The 14,556-nt window shown below is 34.5% G+C and overlaps 1 protein-coding gene across 1 annotated transcript in view; it reads right to left on the bottom strand.

Moving 5' to 3' along the window:
- Positions 1 to 14,556, bottom strand: part of LRP1B (LDL receptor related protein 1B) — a gene marked incomplete at both ends in the record, with an annotated part of 755,097 nt that overhangs the window by 39,318 nt on the left and 701,223 nt on the right. Inside the window, 5 exons of the mRNA XM_082312062.1 lie at positions 6,303 to 6,428; positions 6,987 to 7,160; positions 9,555 to 9,671; positions 12,946 to 13,052; positions 13,306 to 13,529. Coding sequence (XP_082168188.1) covers positions 6,303 to 6,428; positions 6,987 to 7,160; positions 9,555 to 9,671; positions 12,946 to 13,052; positions 13,306 to 13,529 — 748 coding nt within the window. The remainder of the gene's footprint in view (positions 1 to 6,302; positions 6,429 to 6,986; positions 7,161 to 9,554; positions 9,672 to 12,945; positions 13,053 to 13,305; positions 13,530 to 14,556) is intronic.

A 14,556-nucleotide genomic window follows, 5' to 3' on the forward strand; every position in this document is an offset into this window, starting at 1 on the left:
ACAGACTATGAATTCAAGACAAAAATAAGTATCAAAAGGCATGTTTAGAACTATAAAACATGAACTGCAACGAAATACATGCCTTCATACTTTCAGGAAAATATACTGAGCCAAAAACTGCCCACAGTAAAGATTTTCTAATCAATTGGCTTTCAAATATTGGGACACTCATGTGTTATACTTTTAAAATGCAGTATTTGTTATAACCTTATGCAATGGTCAACTGAGAATGTGACTGAAAAACATAAAAGTTTGTAATATTTTGTATCATCATAGGATTATTAAAATTTCTAGTGATTTTGTTCTCTATAAAACATTTTAAATTAAAGGGTTTCAACACAAATCTAATATGAAACAGAGAAAAGTTACTACAACAATTTTGGACGTTAAATAAGCTAAGAAATAGGACTGAAAGATGTAACGGATAAGCCAGATTTAAAATACTATGTTAGACTTTAACAATATAGGGGGTTTAATGCTGCTGCTTTGTTGTCTGAAGGTAAATACAAGAATCAAATTATTCTTGCTGATTCACATCACCTGAGTACAAAAGAGGATCAGATGCTTTTGTGTGGGAGACTGGAGCAGAACGGTCCCGTAGGAGAAGACAGGAAGAAAAAGAATACAGGAGAGAGACACAGAAGAATTGTTATAAAAAGCTGAATACTCTCCATTTGAATTACTGAATAAAGACCTCTGAAAGAAGAGCTGGGAACAGCTCTGGTAAGTACCTGCTATTGGAACAAAGTTTAAAAAAAAAAAAAAAATTAGAAAAGTTTCTATCTGGAGTCAGTTTAATACTGGTCTCAGCTTGCTGGACCTTGGACTCAAAGACCTCTCAGCTGCTCTTTTCACTTCTGAAATGACAGAAGTAAATAATTTCACTTGTTACACTACTCCTAGTCTAGCTACTGGAGCTCTCTAACATGAAAGAAAGGAAAGGGTTACAGGTCTTGTAATTTTATATGTGCTCTCCTAGACCAGTTATTTAGTCTTCTACTGCCTTGATTTTCCTATTTCAATCTTAATATATCTTTAATAAAGAATTAAATAGCTTTGATTTTCACTTTTTCTTATGTTTTTCTTCCTGATATGACTGCTTGACACAAACATTAGTGGACTCCTGGCTTATTTGCTCCATCTTTGACTCTTTCCTTTAACTGAAAGTACAAGGAAAATCTTACACAGAAGAAACACTGATAAAGCAGCAAAACAAAGCTTTGTGAACTCTACTGGTATTTTTGTCCTCACTCGTTCAATTTTTTGATATTCCATCCATCTCCCCCAATCACACACACCCCACCCCCCCCCCCCCCTCTTTTCTTGGCATTTCTATAACAACCCTTTCTTTCCTGAGAAAAATCCATCTTACTTTTTTCTATTTTTTTTTCCTTTGAAATATCCACTGATTTCCAGACTAGGCAGGTAAGTGGAGAGATGACGCTATGGAGCACAAGGTTAATGAACTACGTTCTTTGGGACAAGAACAATTTCCCTCCCCACAGTGGAAAATACTCATCTCATGGGGCAGAAAGGTATTTGTTCTTGCCTATCCTTCAGATATGGGTGTAGCTCATCCTTCATTGAGCTGAATGCACTTATTTAAGATAAAGTGCAGAGTTCTAATGTTATGGTAAGGTTGTATAAATCTTCCTGTCCCTCCAGATGAGGGTCTTACTATCTGCCAGTTTTCCATATGCTGAAATATATCAGAACAAGTTGTAATCCCAAATTCTGTCTGAATGCTGTAAGAGAGATCCTCCTCTTTGTTTTCCCTTCACATTTTTTTTCTTTTAAAAATCTGTTTGCTTTACAATTTTAAATGGAAGAGACGGGCTAAGAAAAGGATGCACAGTGAGGAAAAAACTAACCGACATCTGCTGTAATGTAACCCATTTTCTTCTGTTCTGGGAAATACCAGTCCCAACGGTAAGTCCTTTGTAAATATAGAAGATACTGCTGTAAACAAAAGATCTTTTTCAAACCACAAGCAGATTTCTGTGTGACCTCTGTTCTATTTGATATCCTAAAAGACTGAAAGCAGGACAAAACCGAAGAAGATAGCATGGATTGAACTGCCATAGCTTTTGCTAGTCCTTGAGGCAGACTTTGTGGATGAAAAAGAAGGTATATAGGGATTAACCTCTGCATTCCCAGCCAAAGCACTTGGTCTGCCTGCAATTTATGTGTGCAGTGGGCAAGTCCCCACTGAAATGTGCTGAAGGAAATACCATGATAAATTAAATGTTTCATCTCTGTTCAGAAGCAAAGTCAGATCTGAGTCTTCGTAATTTTTCTCAGGCTTTTCATCCAGCCAAGAGAGCACAAATATTCCCTTCTTAAAGTGAAAGTGATAAACATGCAGCTCCAGAATACTGAACTCTTGGAAGCGTTCATTACTCTTGCTCATTCAGCTGTGGTACACGCTGTCTTCCTCCAGTACAAGGCTCTGCATTTTTATCCTCTTGGTACATTTTTAGCTTCATTGTGCTACAGGCAATTAGATACAATAAACCTAATGGATGCAAATCCAGTGGTCTCTTTTAGGAAAATGAAGTGGTACTCTACCCATTTGAAAACTAAAGGGTAGCTTCTAAACTGAAAGTCAGGCCTGCTATAGTCAATAAATAAACAGCAAAAAAACTGTGCTCTGTCAATCCTAATCATCTAGGGAGAAATAAGATGGCAGCTTATCTGAGAACACACAGGAACTCGCTTTCATTTTGTTATAAAAACATTCGGAGTGATACAACGCACATATGTTGTAATAACTCTGGCTTCAAAAAGCCAGATCAAACCCAAAAGCTGTTTCTCATCAGTTGTGTGAGATGCTGGTGAAACAGCCGCCTGAAGCAATCTGGGTTCAGTCGTACAGAAAGCCGCTGAGGATTCAATATTTAGAATGCCTCATGCGGGACTTAGGAAGAAAAATCAATTCAATGGACCAAGCCAGTAGTAATATTATGTAGAATTTCAAGACTTACCTCAATTTTCTTTTGTTAAAAAACAAACAAACAAACAAACAACAATCCAATGAACCAGAATCTTAGTCAGTTTTTGGGATATAGTCACAAGAAACAGCAAGACTGAGATTACTCCCAGTCACCAACCTTAAGGTAGACTGACTAATAAGAAATTGTAGAAAGCGTGCAAGGCATCTTTACAATAGTCATGCTAAAAACTACCAAAATGAAGAATGGCATAATAGTGTTGAAAATAATCATTATTTGTTGGGAGGCATTTTTCACAAGGATAGAGACATATGCATTGTCAAAACAGAAGCTTCGAACGCAGACTCTCCTGGCAGCACTATTCAAGATGGATGGGAACTGGAGATAGGCATCCCATTTTGACTCTATCAAGTCATGGAAATCTACTACTAACTTCCTTACTACATTTTAGAAGACTCAAACCACAAAGACACTAAAAAGTATCATGAATGTTCAATATAATACTGTTTACTGTTATAACCTGAATTATATATTATTCAAAAAGTACATTTTAGTCACATTAGTTCCTGATCTCCACAATTACTACTAATTTGTGAAACTAAAAGACTTAATATATGACTTGAAATAGCTACTGCACAAGTACAAAACAACCCGTACACCTCACTTTTATTGCTACATGAATTATGTCCACTAAAAGAGACTAGTGTTTCACAGATACTCTCAAAATCTTCTGGATTTCATTCTTTTAGAGAAAAACCAGAAGACCACCAAAATCAACAGGAATATTTCAACTGACTATGAATCAGGATTTTATTGTAGACCAACAAAAACTATGACTATATAACCTCCCTTTGCATTAATGTCAGGTCACCCTTCTGCAATACACAGGTTTTGATAGCCATGTAAGGCAGGAATTTCTGTTTTGGGTTACTGACATCCATAACCCTGCCAAAAATGCTCTGAGACAACAAAGACAATATAAAGCTAGATTTAAATAAGTTGCATGTATGTGGTTTGGAATATTTCATATACATTTTCTAGCTCTTCATCAGAAAAGGAAAGGAAGACTACAGCTCCTATTTTTTTTACTCCATACTGTACAACTTCCTAAAGGAAAAGAACTTGGTTTAGAACTTGACTTGTCTTTTGTTTGCAGGCTATTAGTGACCTATTAATGGCAAGTGGGTTGTCAGCCAGCCATTAATTATTAACCTGTATTAATTCAAGATGCTCATCTTGAAGTCACCTCTGATCTTTCCAGGATCTCTGTTGATCCTTGGAAGCCTAAGTGGAGTGTCAGCATGAGACAAACATTTAACATCCCCTTCATACTTTTTTAAAAAAGTTAAAATAGTGCAAAACCACACACTTGTTAGTGTGCTATGATACTGAGGCGTGTTTTAATTCATAATTTATAATCTGTGAGGCTACAAAACCTGTAATTTACTATTACAAAAATAACATACAAGAAAATATGTACAAAAAAACCCCTATGTTAGACATTACTTGAAATAGAATTGTAATCAGAAAACTAAGAAACACTTATTCAGCAGCCCTTTAAAAAGGCATAACAGATATTGCAGTTGTGGGAAGATACTGAAAATTATCAATATATTAAAAATGCTTCTCTAGGCATTTTCTGTCTATCCATAAAAATTTACAACCAGAAATGAAATAATGTAAAAGCCTCTTCAGATCTTTCTCTAATAAAAACATACCTTCCTGAAAACACTACCACCAGTAAAACTGCAGCATTACTGAAATTACAGGTACAAATTACTACCAATCACCAGTGAAAAACAATATTCTTTTATTTGTCCTGTCTTCAACACCTAAGTAGTAACTATGGGTCATTTGAAATAATTTTTATGTGGTACTGTATCAGCAGAAAATCTTGACAAGTATCCATCTCAGATGAACAGGGAGCTGACACTTGGAGGGGCAGGGAGGTGGATGCTCTCTGAAGACAAAGGGTGTTTAGACTGATTTGTCTCAAGAGTTAGAAACCTTCTACAGTATACTTATGTTTTCCATTACATCTACTTCAGTAACATCACTTCTCCCCTAACAGTGGAAATTGTTGTAAGACAGCTGTAAACTAATTTATAGTTGTATAACTATTATATAAATACACATTGATAGGTATTCAGACAAGGGTGTACAGTAATAAATCTTTCATTTACTGTATTTTTGCTAGAGCGTGGTGTAGGACATATAGAAGTTGGTACTGTAAATGCACTGCATACAATGTGCTCCTACATAAGCAAAAAACAGGAATGGGTTTGTTATCCAGGACAAGTTTTCTAATATTTTTTTACTCTCTAAATTATTCTTAAATTTCTTGATACAGGAAGAGAAATACTGCTAGACAGGATAGCTTTATTAATACCACATCATAAACCACTAGAACACAGTTGTGTTAATTCAATATTTGAAGACTAGGCAGTATAAATAGGTGAGATTTTCTCCACAGAATGATGACATTTCAGGTAAATTAATTTAATTGCTAAATTGAGCATATTAAGTACTGAGGATCCTACCAAAATACGTTATCACTCACACTTCTGAGCCTGGAATTAAATATTAGAAAAACATCCCAATATGTTCTGACTTCTCATACACATAAGAAGTCCTATTCTATGATTTCTAGAACCTCTTAAAATTCAAGCTGGCTAAGAATTCATTCCAGCAGTCTGACCACCTTAGGTTTGGCCTCAATTAGAGTGGGAATAGTTTTAGAGTACTTAATAATATTCTTCTATGGAAAAGAAGATTTTTTTCCCCCTAAAATATAGCAAGAACTGAGTAGCTCTTTTACCATGAAGCCTGGTTTCCTGTGTCTTGATATTAGTCATTATAGATGTTACTGAAAGATAGAATTTTAGATAAAAATATTTCAATTGTTTTTTTTCTTTTTTGCCTGTTACTTCAAAGTCATCAGTATTTGCTATGTTGCTGTTACTGCCTTTTGACTATTTCTGCAGTCTAAGCAGAGGTATTTCTTGATGGTCTTTAAGGTTATTTTTTTCTCCTGAATGGCTAATATTTAATTTGGAATCCAAAATACTTCAGAGCTTTTCAAGCTTCTTTTGGTCAATATATATATTCACTTTTAGATAGCATCTTGTATCAGTTCAGCTGAAAGCTGATTTTTCATTTTGATGAATATAAACAGGTTTTTTTTGAATCAGGGATTTTCCTTCTTCATATTTCATTTCCATTTCAGATAAGTAATATGTATATTGAACAACAAACAAGCCTATATTGACTCGCAAGCAGCGTAGACTTTTGCAATGACAAAAACTGACCAGTTGTTTATTTTCTGGTTCTCATGAAGTTTTCAATACCTACCCAAGAGGCTCTGATCAATGCATGTTCCATTCACCAATGATTTTCCTTCTGGACAAGCACATGTTGCACCAGAAGGGTTGAGTAAACAAATGAATTCACATGTCAGGTCCAAGCATGGATTAGGCACTGTTTAAAAAGAAAAAAATATTTAAAATGTTGATTTTTTTTTTTTTTTTTTTTTTTTTTTTTTTAGAATTAGAGTGTTCTAGACCTAGGAAAAATAATCAGATATAAATATTCTGATACACTTCCAGTTTCCAGGATATCAACAGCCTGAAGACAGTGAACACACTCACTCAAATGGCAGTGCAAGACTCACACCAGGACAGAATTTATTCCAGTAAAAACAGTAAAAACTGTATTGGTAATATGCAGTAAAAACACCTCATCTGGTTGTGGCTAGATGTATTTATATTCAGCTCTCTTCTAATTTTTTTATACTTCATTTACAGAGCAGGTACACAAGGCAAGCATTTGTCCAATGTCCTTTCAAATGAGAGAAAATGCATCAAAAAATCTAAATCAAACTTACATAAAGAAATATGACTAAATCTATTTTCAGTTTGTACAATCAGGCTCTGTTTTATACTTATACAACGTAGTTAATTCCGCCTCCCCCCTCCCCCCCCCCCCCCCGAGGTGAACTTGCTCAATATTGAGTTTAAAGTAATTATGCTTACTCACAGTCCATTTGTTTGTAGCGGTGAAAAATCAAGGCACTTTTTGCTTTATCAACATCCACACTTAGATATTCTACAAGGCTCCTGCCAAATTTGTGTACTCTAAATGCACCGTTTTTAGGAGCTGCTCCATATATGTAATCCTCAAAAATGTCAATTCTATGTGGATGCAGTAAACCTTAAATAAAAATGAATAATAAATACACATATTCATATTCAAATAATAAACAACTGTTTTAATAATAACTTCAATTGCATTATTGCAATTACCATCTAAAGACATTATTATTCAGACAGCTTGGTTTGTACCCACAAAGATTGCCTTTAAAAAAAGCAATCTTCTTAAAAGGAACTCTTCCCATACTACAAGCAACTAAAATCTCAAGCTTTGTATTAGCTTTCAACACAATTCAGCCTCAGAAACTGGTTGATTATTGAAAAGCAGGGGAGCCCCACAGTAATAGCTAGCTAATTAGAACATACTTAGGTATAACACTTTAACTAGAAGTATGTGACAAGGAAGAAACAGATTATTTTGTTGTATATAAAAGAAACAATTCTGACAAAACATTTCTTCAGCTCCTTCTTAACATATTTGAAATGCTAGCTTTCATAATACGCTTATTTTAATTCATAATCATAGTAAATTAATGCAAAATAAAATGTTAAGACCCCACCAATTCCTCATTTTTAAGAGCTGCGAGTGCTGATTAGATCCGATAGTTGGATTTCCTATGCACAACTGGCTGTAGAATTTCACACATTTACCCATGTAACACGGCAATGGCTTCTGACTAAAACTTCTTTGCCAGAGATACATCTCTTCTTGATTTGAAGCCACAAAGAAACAGAATCTATCATTCCTTGTGATACCTTTTTCCTACTGTTATACCCATTTACTGTAAAAATGGTTTTACATTTCACTCATATTTATTTATTGTCAACTATCAGCCTTTTTTGTTCCTACTGCTTTTCCACTCTATCAATACTTGGTACTCAGTATTTTATTTCAATAAGAATATTTATGAATTCTAATTCATTATTTTATGCTTGTTTCATTAAATGGGTTGAAGTTTTTAGTCTCATTGCAAAGCAATTTCTAAACTCCCCCAATTTTCCTTTGGTTCTATTTCTCTAATTTTTCCATAGTTACTACAAATGTCAACAGGAGAAAAAAGGTGGCATTGCTTTAGTGATCTTGTATTTCAGTATTAAATGTTATGCATGGAAGCAACAAAGTCTCTACATTCCACTTTCCCCTTTATAAACCCCAAATTTGCTGCGTTTGGCACAGCGTAGTGTAGCCCTTCCATGCTATAAAATATTTTGAAAGTCAGCAACTTACATGCCTTCGATTTTGTAGCACTGTTGTGTCTTTTTTTTCCCTCGAAGAATAACCTCACATTTATTCTTAAAGTACAAATTACTATTGAGAGACATTAAAATGCAATCTAGGATACGCTGTCAGTCTTCGTACCAGTCACAAGCACTGAGCACAAGCACTAAGTATGTATTTTATGACAGATTACAGCCTAGACACCATGAAATGCTATAACCAAAGGAGGTGCAAGCGAAGTTATGAGGAGGAGGTACTGTCTTTGAGATCTCGTCAGGCATCTGCACGGCATGGTTCAGTGTTGCAGGAGGTTGTAGTCAGATCCCTACACTCAAAGGGATCCTTCTTGAGATGACTACTTCCATGTATATTGATCCAAGTTGTGAAATAAAATGCTATTAAACCAGAATAAGATTATTTAAATCTGGTCCTGCTCAATTTGGATTATGGGAGATTTTTCCTAGTATTTTCCAGAACCCCCTGCTGACTTCCAGATCATTGGTTAAAACAGTAGCACTAAATGTAATATCATCCTGATGAAACTCCACTACCAACCGCCCACTAAGCAATCCTCCCAAAAAGCCTGCTTGCAAATTTTTAAATTTTTAAAATCTGTTTCCTCTTTTTTCTACTCAAATTTCATAAATTGAGACATATATTATCAAATTGTTAAAAAGCCAACATGCAATTCTACAAAAACAAAGTTTGCTTAACCAGGATCTCTTTTCTTATGAAAGGAACTTTCCTCATTCACATTCTTTTAGCAGAATTCTGTGATTACTTACTGACCTGAAAGCCAAACCCATTATTTTTCCCAGAACTGATTCAGGTCAACTGTTCTACAAACTATACAATTCCTGTGCAATGCAGACAGCTCTAATTTCTAACTAGTCAAGGTGCTCCTGTTGCTATGTAAGTCCAAGTGAGACCAAGCATAAATATTAATCACAATGCTATTTGATAATACCGAAGCTAATGGTTGGATAACAAACTTGGAGATTTGCACATATCACCGAATCTTTGTTCCCCTAAAGTAACTTTATCAGATTATCTTAAAGCTAAAATTATCTTATCTTAAATATCTGTTTGTTTAGATAATATCTGAAGTATTCTCTAAAAAAAGCAAGGAATATTACTTAATAATCACTGCTTTTTGCTTACACAGTCTCTCTGAATAGTGGAACTTCAGCCAAAAAATATAAAATAGAAATCATGTTATATAAAAGGTCTCCATACCTTGTTTAGTGCTCACAGACACAACTGAATCGGAACCATCAAAAAGAACGCTGCCAATAACAGATAATTCAAAATCAGCCCAGAACAAACGCTGACTGAACTGATCAACTACGAGACCTACAAAGAAAATAAAGTTCAAATAGCCATATAAAACCTGAAAAAAAAAATTAATATTTTTATGTAACTGTGCATTTTTATATCGTTCGTATTCTTGTGAACACAAACTATGGTGACAATGAAAAAACATGACTGGAAACCAAGGAGAATAAAATATAACACGTCTGCTTAAACCTTCCCCTTAAGGCAACCATGGTTTTTTACTTTCTTTAACTTACTCTTCCAAGGTCAGTACCTTTTCAAACCCATTATCCTCAGCAGGCAGTGATGTATACCAGGTGGGAATTAAATATAGAATCTAATCCTGTAATTTGCTCTGCCAACAAAAAATCTATTATGTCAATAGATTTCTAAGCAGTAGCACCAGTGTGACCACGCGTTAAAAACAAGGCATTCAGATTTCATAGAGTCTTCCTAACCTGTCCTGTTTTCACAGGTATATAATTGTGTTCTTTTTTTATCACCAATAATTCACATGCAGTAATTATTACAGAATCAAACATCAGATTATTTTAATTACATTAGTGCTGCAAGAGTTAAACAGCAATATTGACAGATGTATATATTCGCAAATATATGAAAAGAAAGCACAAGAGTGAATGACTGAGAGCACAAATGATAATAAAAGATAGATAACATTGTGACTACCCAGCCTCTAGGCAATAACTAAATAGTTAAATCAAGCAGTCCATGTTTCATAGAGGATGATTAAATGATTAATATGCCACTGTAGGTCATGTCAAAAGCTTCAGCCTGAAAAAAATATTTGAACCATAAAATAATTTAATTCTGAGCTTTTGAAGTTGTAGTGTATTTTTAATAAGAATGGGAAAAAGTATTTTTCTTCCTATTTATGTAAGTAGGTAAGCCAGAAAAAAATACATCAAAAGAAATTATACATAACAGCAGAAATTCTCCTCTTAAGGTCATAAATTAAGCAGCTACAGATAGATGAGAGGAAGTGGAGGAAGTCTGACGCATAGAACTGTGAAATATGTTTACATTTGCAACTCCATTAAAAAAACCCTCTTTAAAAGAAACACTGGTGTTCAGGCGTACAGCTAAAGAGAATCATTTCTGGTAAAAGATAATCACAATGTGTCAGCTCTGCGTGATACATGGTACCTGTAAGGGGGAATAGTTTAGAAGCAGTCCCCACTCTCCAGCTTTAAATTATTCTTTGCATTTTAATAAGAATATTTAAATATCAAATAATAAATGAATAACATTGTCAATGTATCTTTCACAGTATCAGAGATAACACAATGTAAAAAAAGTACTTATTTTTGTTTTATACATATAGCACTCCTGTGATAGTAATTTTCATGTAAATCCTGTGAAGTCAAGCCCAAATGCTCAAACTCTCACTCTCTCTTACTTGAAATAGGACAGGCATATTTAGTAATAAATTTAAGGCAGTGGAACACAGATGTTTAGTAAAATCTTAAACTTCATCTAAACAATAGTAGTAAAGTCTCATTTGGGAGGAAATATTAAAGGCTTGGAGTCTTTCTTTGCATTCCCTCTACAAAGACAAGGATCTGTGTGAAATATCTGACAAAAAATTAAAAGACTCCATAAATGTCTGCTTTCTACCATGAAGTAAAGGAAGAAAAGCACAGAAGGATGCCACAAAAGTGTTTGCAGAAAGTAGGTACAATATGCAATACTGTGGCAAGGCATTTCTGAAATTCCCTCTTTGCAAAGTCTGCTCGTTTTTGGTAATTCTGCTAATTTTCTTAATTTTCATTTTATTCATCCTTGTAAGGAGACAGAGGTCTGGTTAAATGTTTATATGAAACTATTCTATATAAAATATATCAAGGAAAATTTTATGAAGAAAAGCTCTTGCAGTTCTGCTTCCAGTCAGGGAAGAAGTAAATACCTGCATTTTCCGATAGGTTTGACACCATTACTACCTACAAAATTCAATACGTTCACTAATCCAATACTGATGGCCCAAAAAAAAAAGGGGGGGGGGGGAGGGGGTAAATGCCCTTTAATGGCCAAGGAAGTGGTGACTGGCTCTGTAGGACATAACCTTGGCAATCAACCAGACTGATAACGAGAGACAAAAAAAGCACAATTCCAGCAATTAGAACTAAACCTAATGATTTGTATATCTGATATGTTTACAATGTTTTATATAAGTAGTTCAGCAAAGAATACATAACAACTCGGATAAATATAAAATACTGTTGTCTTTTAGTCTGAATAATCAGAAGCTTCTTACTAAATTACTATTGACTATGTATTTTTTATTATTATTACTATTGCGCTTCTTACTTACCTAAGGAGCATAAGCTCCCTCTCCTCTCTCAAAGCTCTCCTTATCACATATGTAACTTCTTAAGTTGCTATATTTCAATCTAATCATGTCAATAAAGAAAAAGTGTTTCCTTTAAGGGATGAGTGTAATTTGCCTCTGCAACACCATAAGGCCACCGTAACATGGGACTTAACAGTCTTTTAAAATATTATTACTTGTTACTGTGATAACGGCAGCTTCTGAGATGCTTAGATATTCAGATAGCATCCTCTTGAAAGAAGCCTATGTTTCAATAGATATGCGTACCAAAGTTGGACAACCCCTAATTTGCAATGCAATAATAACAAATTATCATTGTAAGCCTGGAGAAACATCAAATATTGCATGTGAAAATGGGTCATGAACAAATCATTTATGGTTTCAAGACAGGATGCTGCTATTTAAGAGAGACACATTTCATTCTGGATTTATCATTTACTTTGTCATAAAAATTACTTTTATCCTGCCAATGGAGTCTTAATGGTAATTCCCAAGATCTCAACACCTACTGTCAAGCTTCAAAATACTTCTGTAAAACTCCCGTTAGGTTGTTGCTTCTTTGAATACCTAAACCTTGTTTTATACTATTTTGCAGTGTATTCAGGGAAGTAACTGCAACAGGCTGAGAGATTTCATATGCACTCTTAAAAAATGTGTCTCACCACTAACTGGCGTTCCTTTAATTGATTTTGCTTGTTCAGTGTTATTGAACAAATCATTTTTTAACTGATTATATATAGTCCTTTGGTACTGCTTTGTTATAAAAGTTTAAGTCATATCAAGACGTATCATTTGAAAACAGAACTAAGAATTTGATTAGTAACTGCACATTAATACATACATATTTTAACACATATTTTAAAAAGTATCAGGGTTTTTTTGTGCTGAGAAACTGGAATTCAGCCAACAAATCTACACTGAGTTAGCAAGTGCCATGTAATGAGGCAAAACAGATAAGCTGTATACCTGTAGGTCTTTGTAAATTCTTTTGAACCAATATCCTTCTCAGAGTCCCATCCATAGATGATTCCTCTATGTGAGAGCGATCCCCAATAACTGTCCAGTACATCATCCTAAAAGTATTAAACATAAAAAATAAGCTGGATAACTATACAGAACCTCAGAACACTTCACTGGTATTAAATTCTTATGAGCCTTTCTACCTACCTGAAACATGGGAGATACCTCATCCTGATTTACAAACAGGTAAGTTAAGTAAATGACTTGGAAAAGTTTAGACGTTTGTAGACATCATTTTATTTCTCTTACTCTACTTTGCATTTTTGTTTGAATTACCAAAACAGAGTAATGTTAAAACATACATACCCCTTTTTAGGATTTACAGCAATTGCATATGGTTCTCCTGCCATGCTCGTAAGGAGTCTTGTACAGTTAGGTCCATTCAATTGACCTACATTGATGGAGTATCTCAGACTAGTCCAATGAGTTGTATAGTAGCTGAACCAATGCATTCTGGAATGATCAGTCCAGTAAATATTCCCAGCAACCCAGTCAACAGCAATGCCCCTAGGTCTTTTGAATTCTGGACACTAAAAGGAACAGATGTTAAAGTCAGATTTATGGAAATGATCTTTCACAGCAGCTGCATAGTCACAGATTTATGAAACTTTTTACAGTTAAGTAACTTTTACCTTTAATATGGTGAAATATTTAAAAACATCACATTGGAAAGATGTAAATTCCACCTGTAGGAGATAACCTTTAAGTGATCTGCTGACAATTCTATTCAATGCAGAAGAACAAGTCAATGGTTCAAAACTGTTTGCTCAAGTCTAAGTCTACCTACGTTAAGAAAAAGGCACATAGGCATGAACTACTTAAAATATTGATACTGAAGCAAATAAATGTTACATACTGTAATTCAAAAGGATAGGAAAAGGAAGAATTAAGATTATACAGCTATTATACTCCATGCAGAACTATGGTATGATGCCCTGTTCCAAAGCCCTCAGTGAAAACGGTGCCTGAGACCATCCTGAGGTATGGCTGCTCAGCAGTCTGCCAAGGATAAATAACACCACTGCATTTAGAAAACTGCATAAATTACCTCAGTATTCTGACCAATACTAGTATGCGATTGTAAGGATTTTTTTAAAATGTTTCTCTTCCCTTGCTGCTAACTCTTCCTGTTTTCCACCACTGATTAAAACTAGAGTTAGTGCAATATTCAGCTTCACATGTAAAAGAGGCTTGACTGATTATTACTTTAAAATTATAAACTGTAGTATCGCTGCCATGATTTCACAGTTATCATTAAGGCCTAGATCCTAAAAAATGGTCCTAAGGATAGAAGTTCATATTGCAAAAAGGAGATACATATGAACAAGTTTCTCTAAAGTTTGCTAGAATTCCTGCAGAGAGGAGTAAAATCTGGAAAACGGGACTACCCAACTATTTCTAACATGAATGCAGCATATCATAAAAAAATCAAGACCTGCATGAGCTAAATACATATGCAATTGTTTGTCTGTTTACCTATAATGGCATCAAGTTAAATTATGAACAAAAAATGTCTATGCCTTGACAAATGCAGCAATGGAATGCTACTAAACTACA

Source organism: Platalea leucorodia (assembly GCF_965183815.1).
Source record: "Platalea leucorodia genome assembly, chromosome: 5".
NCBI classification, from domain to species: Eukaryota; Metazoa; Chordata; class Aves; order Pelecaniformes; family Threskiornithidae; genus Platalea; species Platalea leucorodia.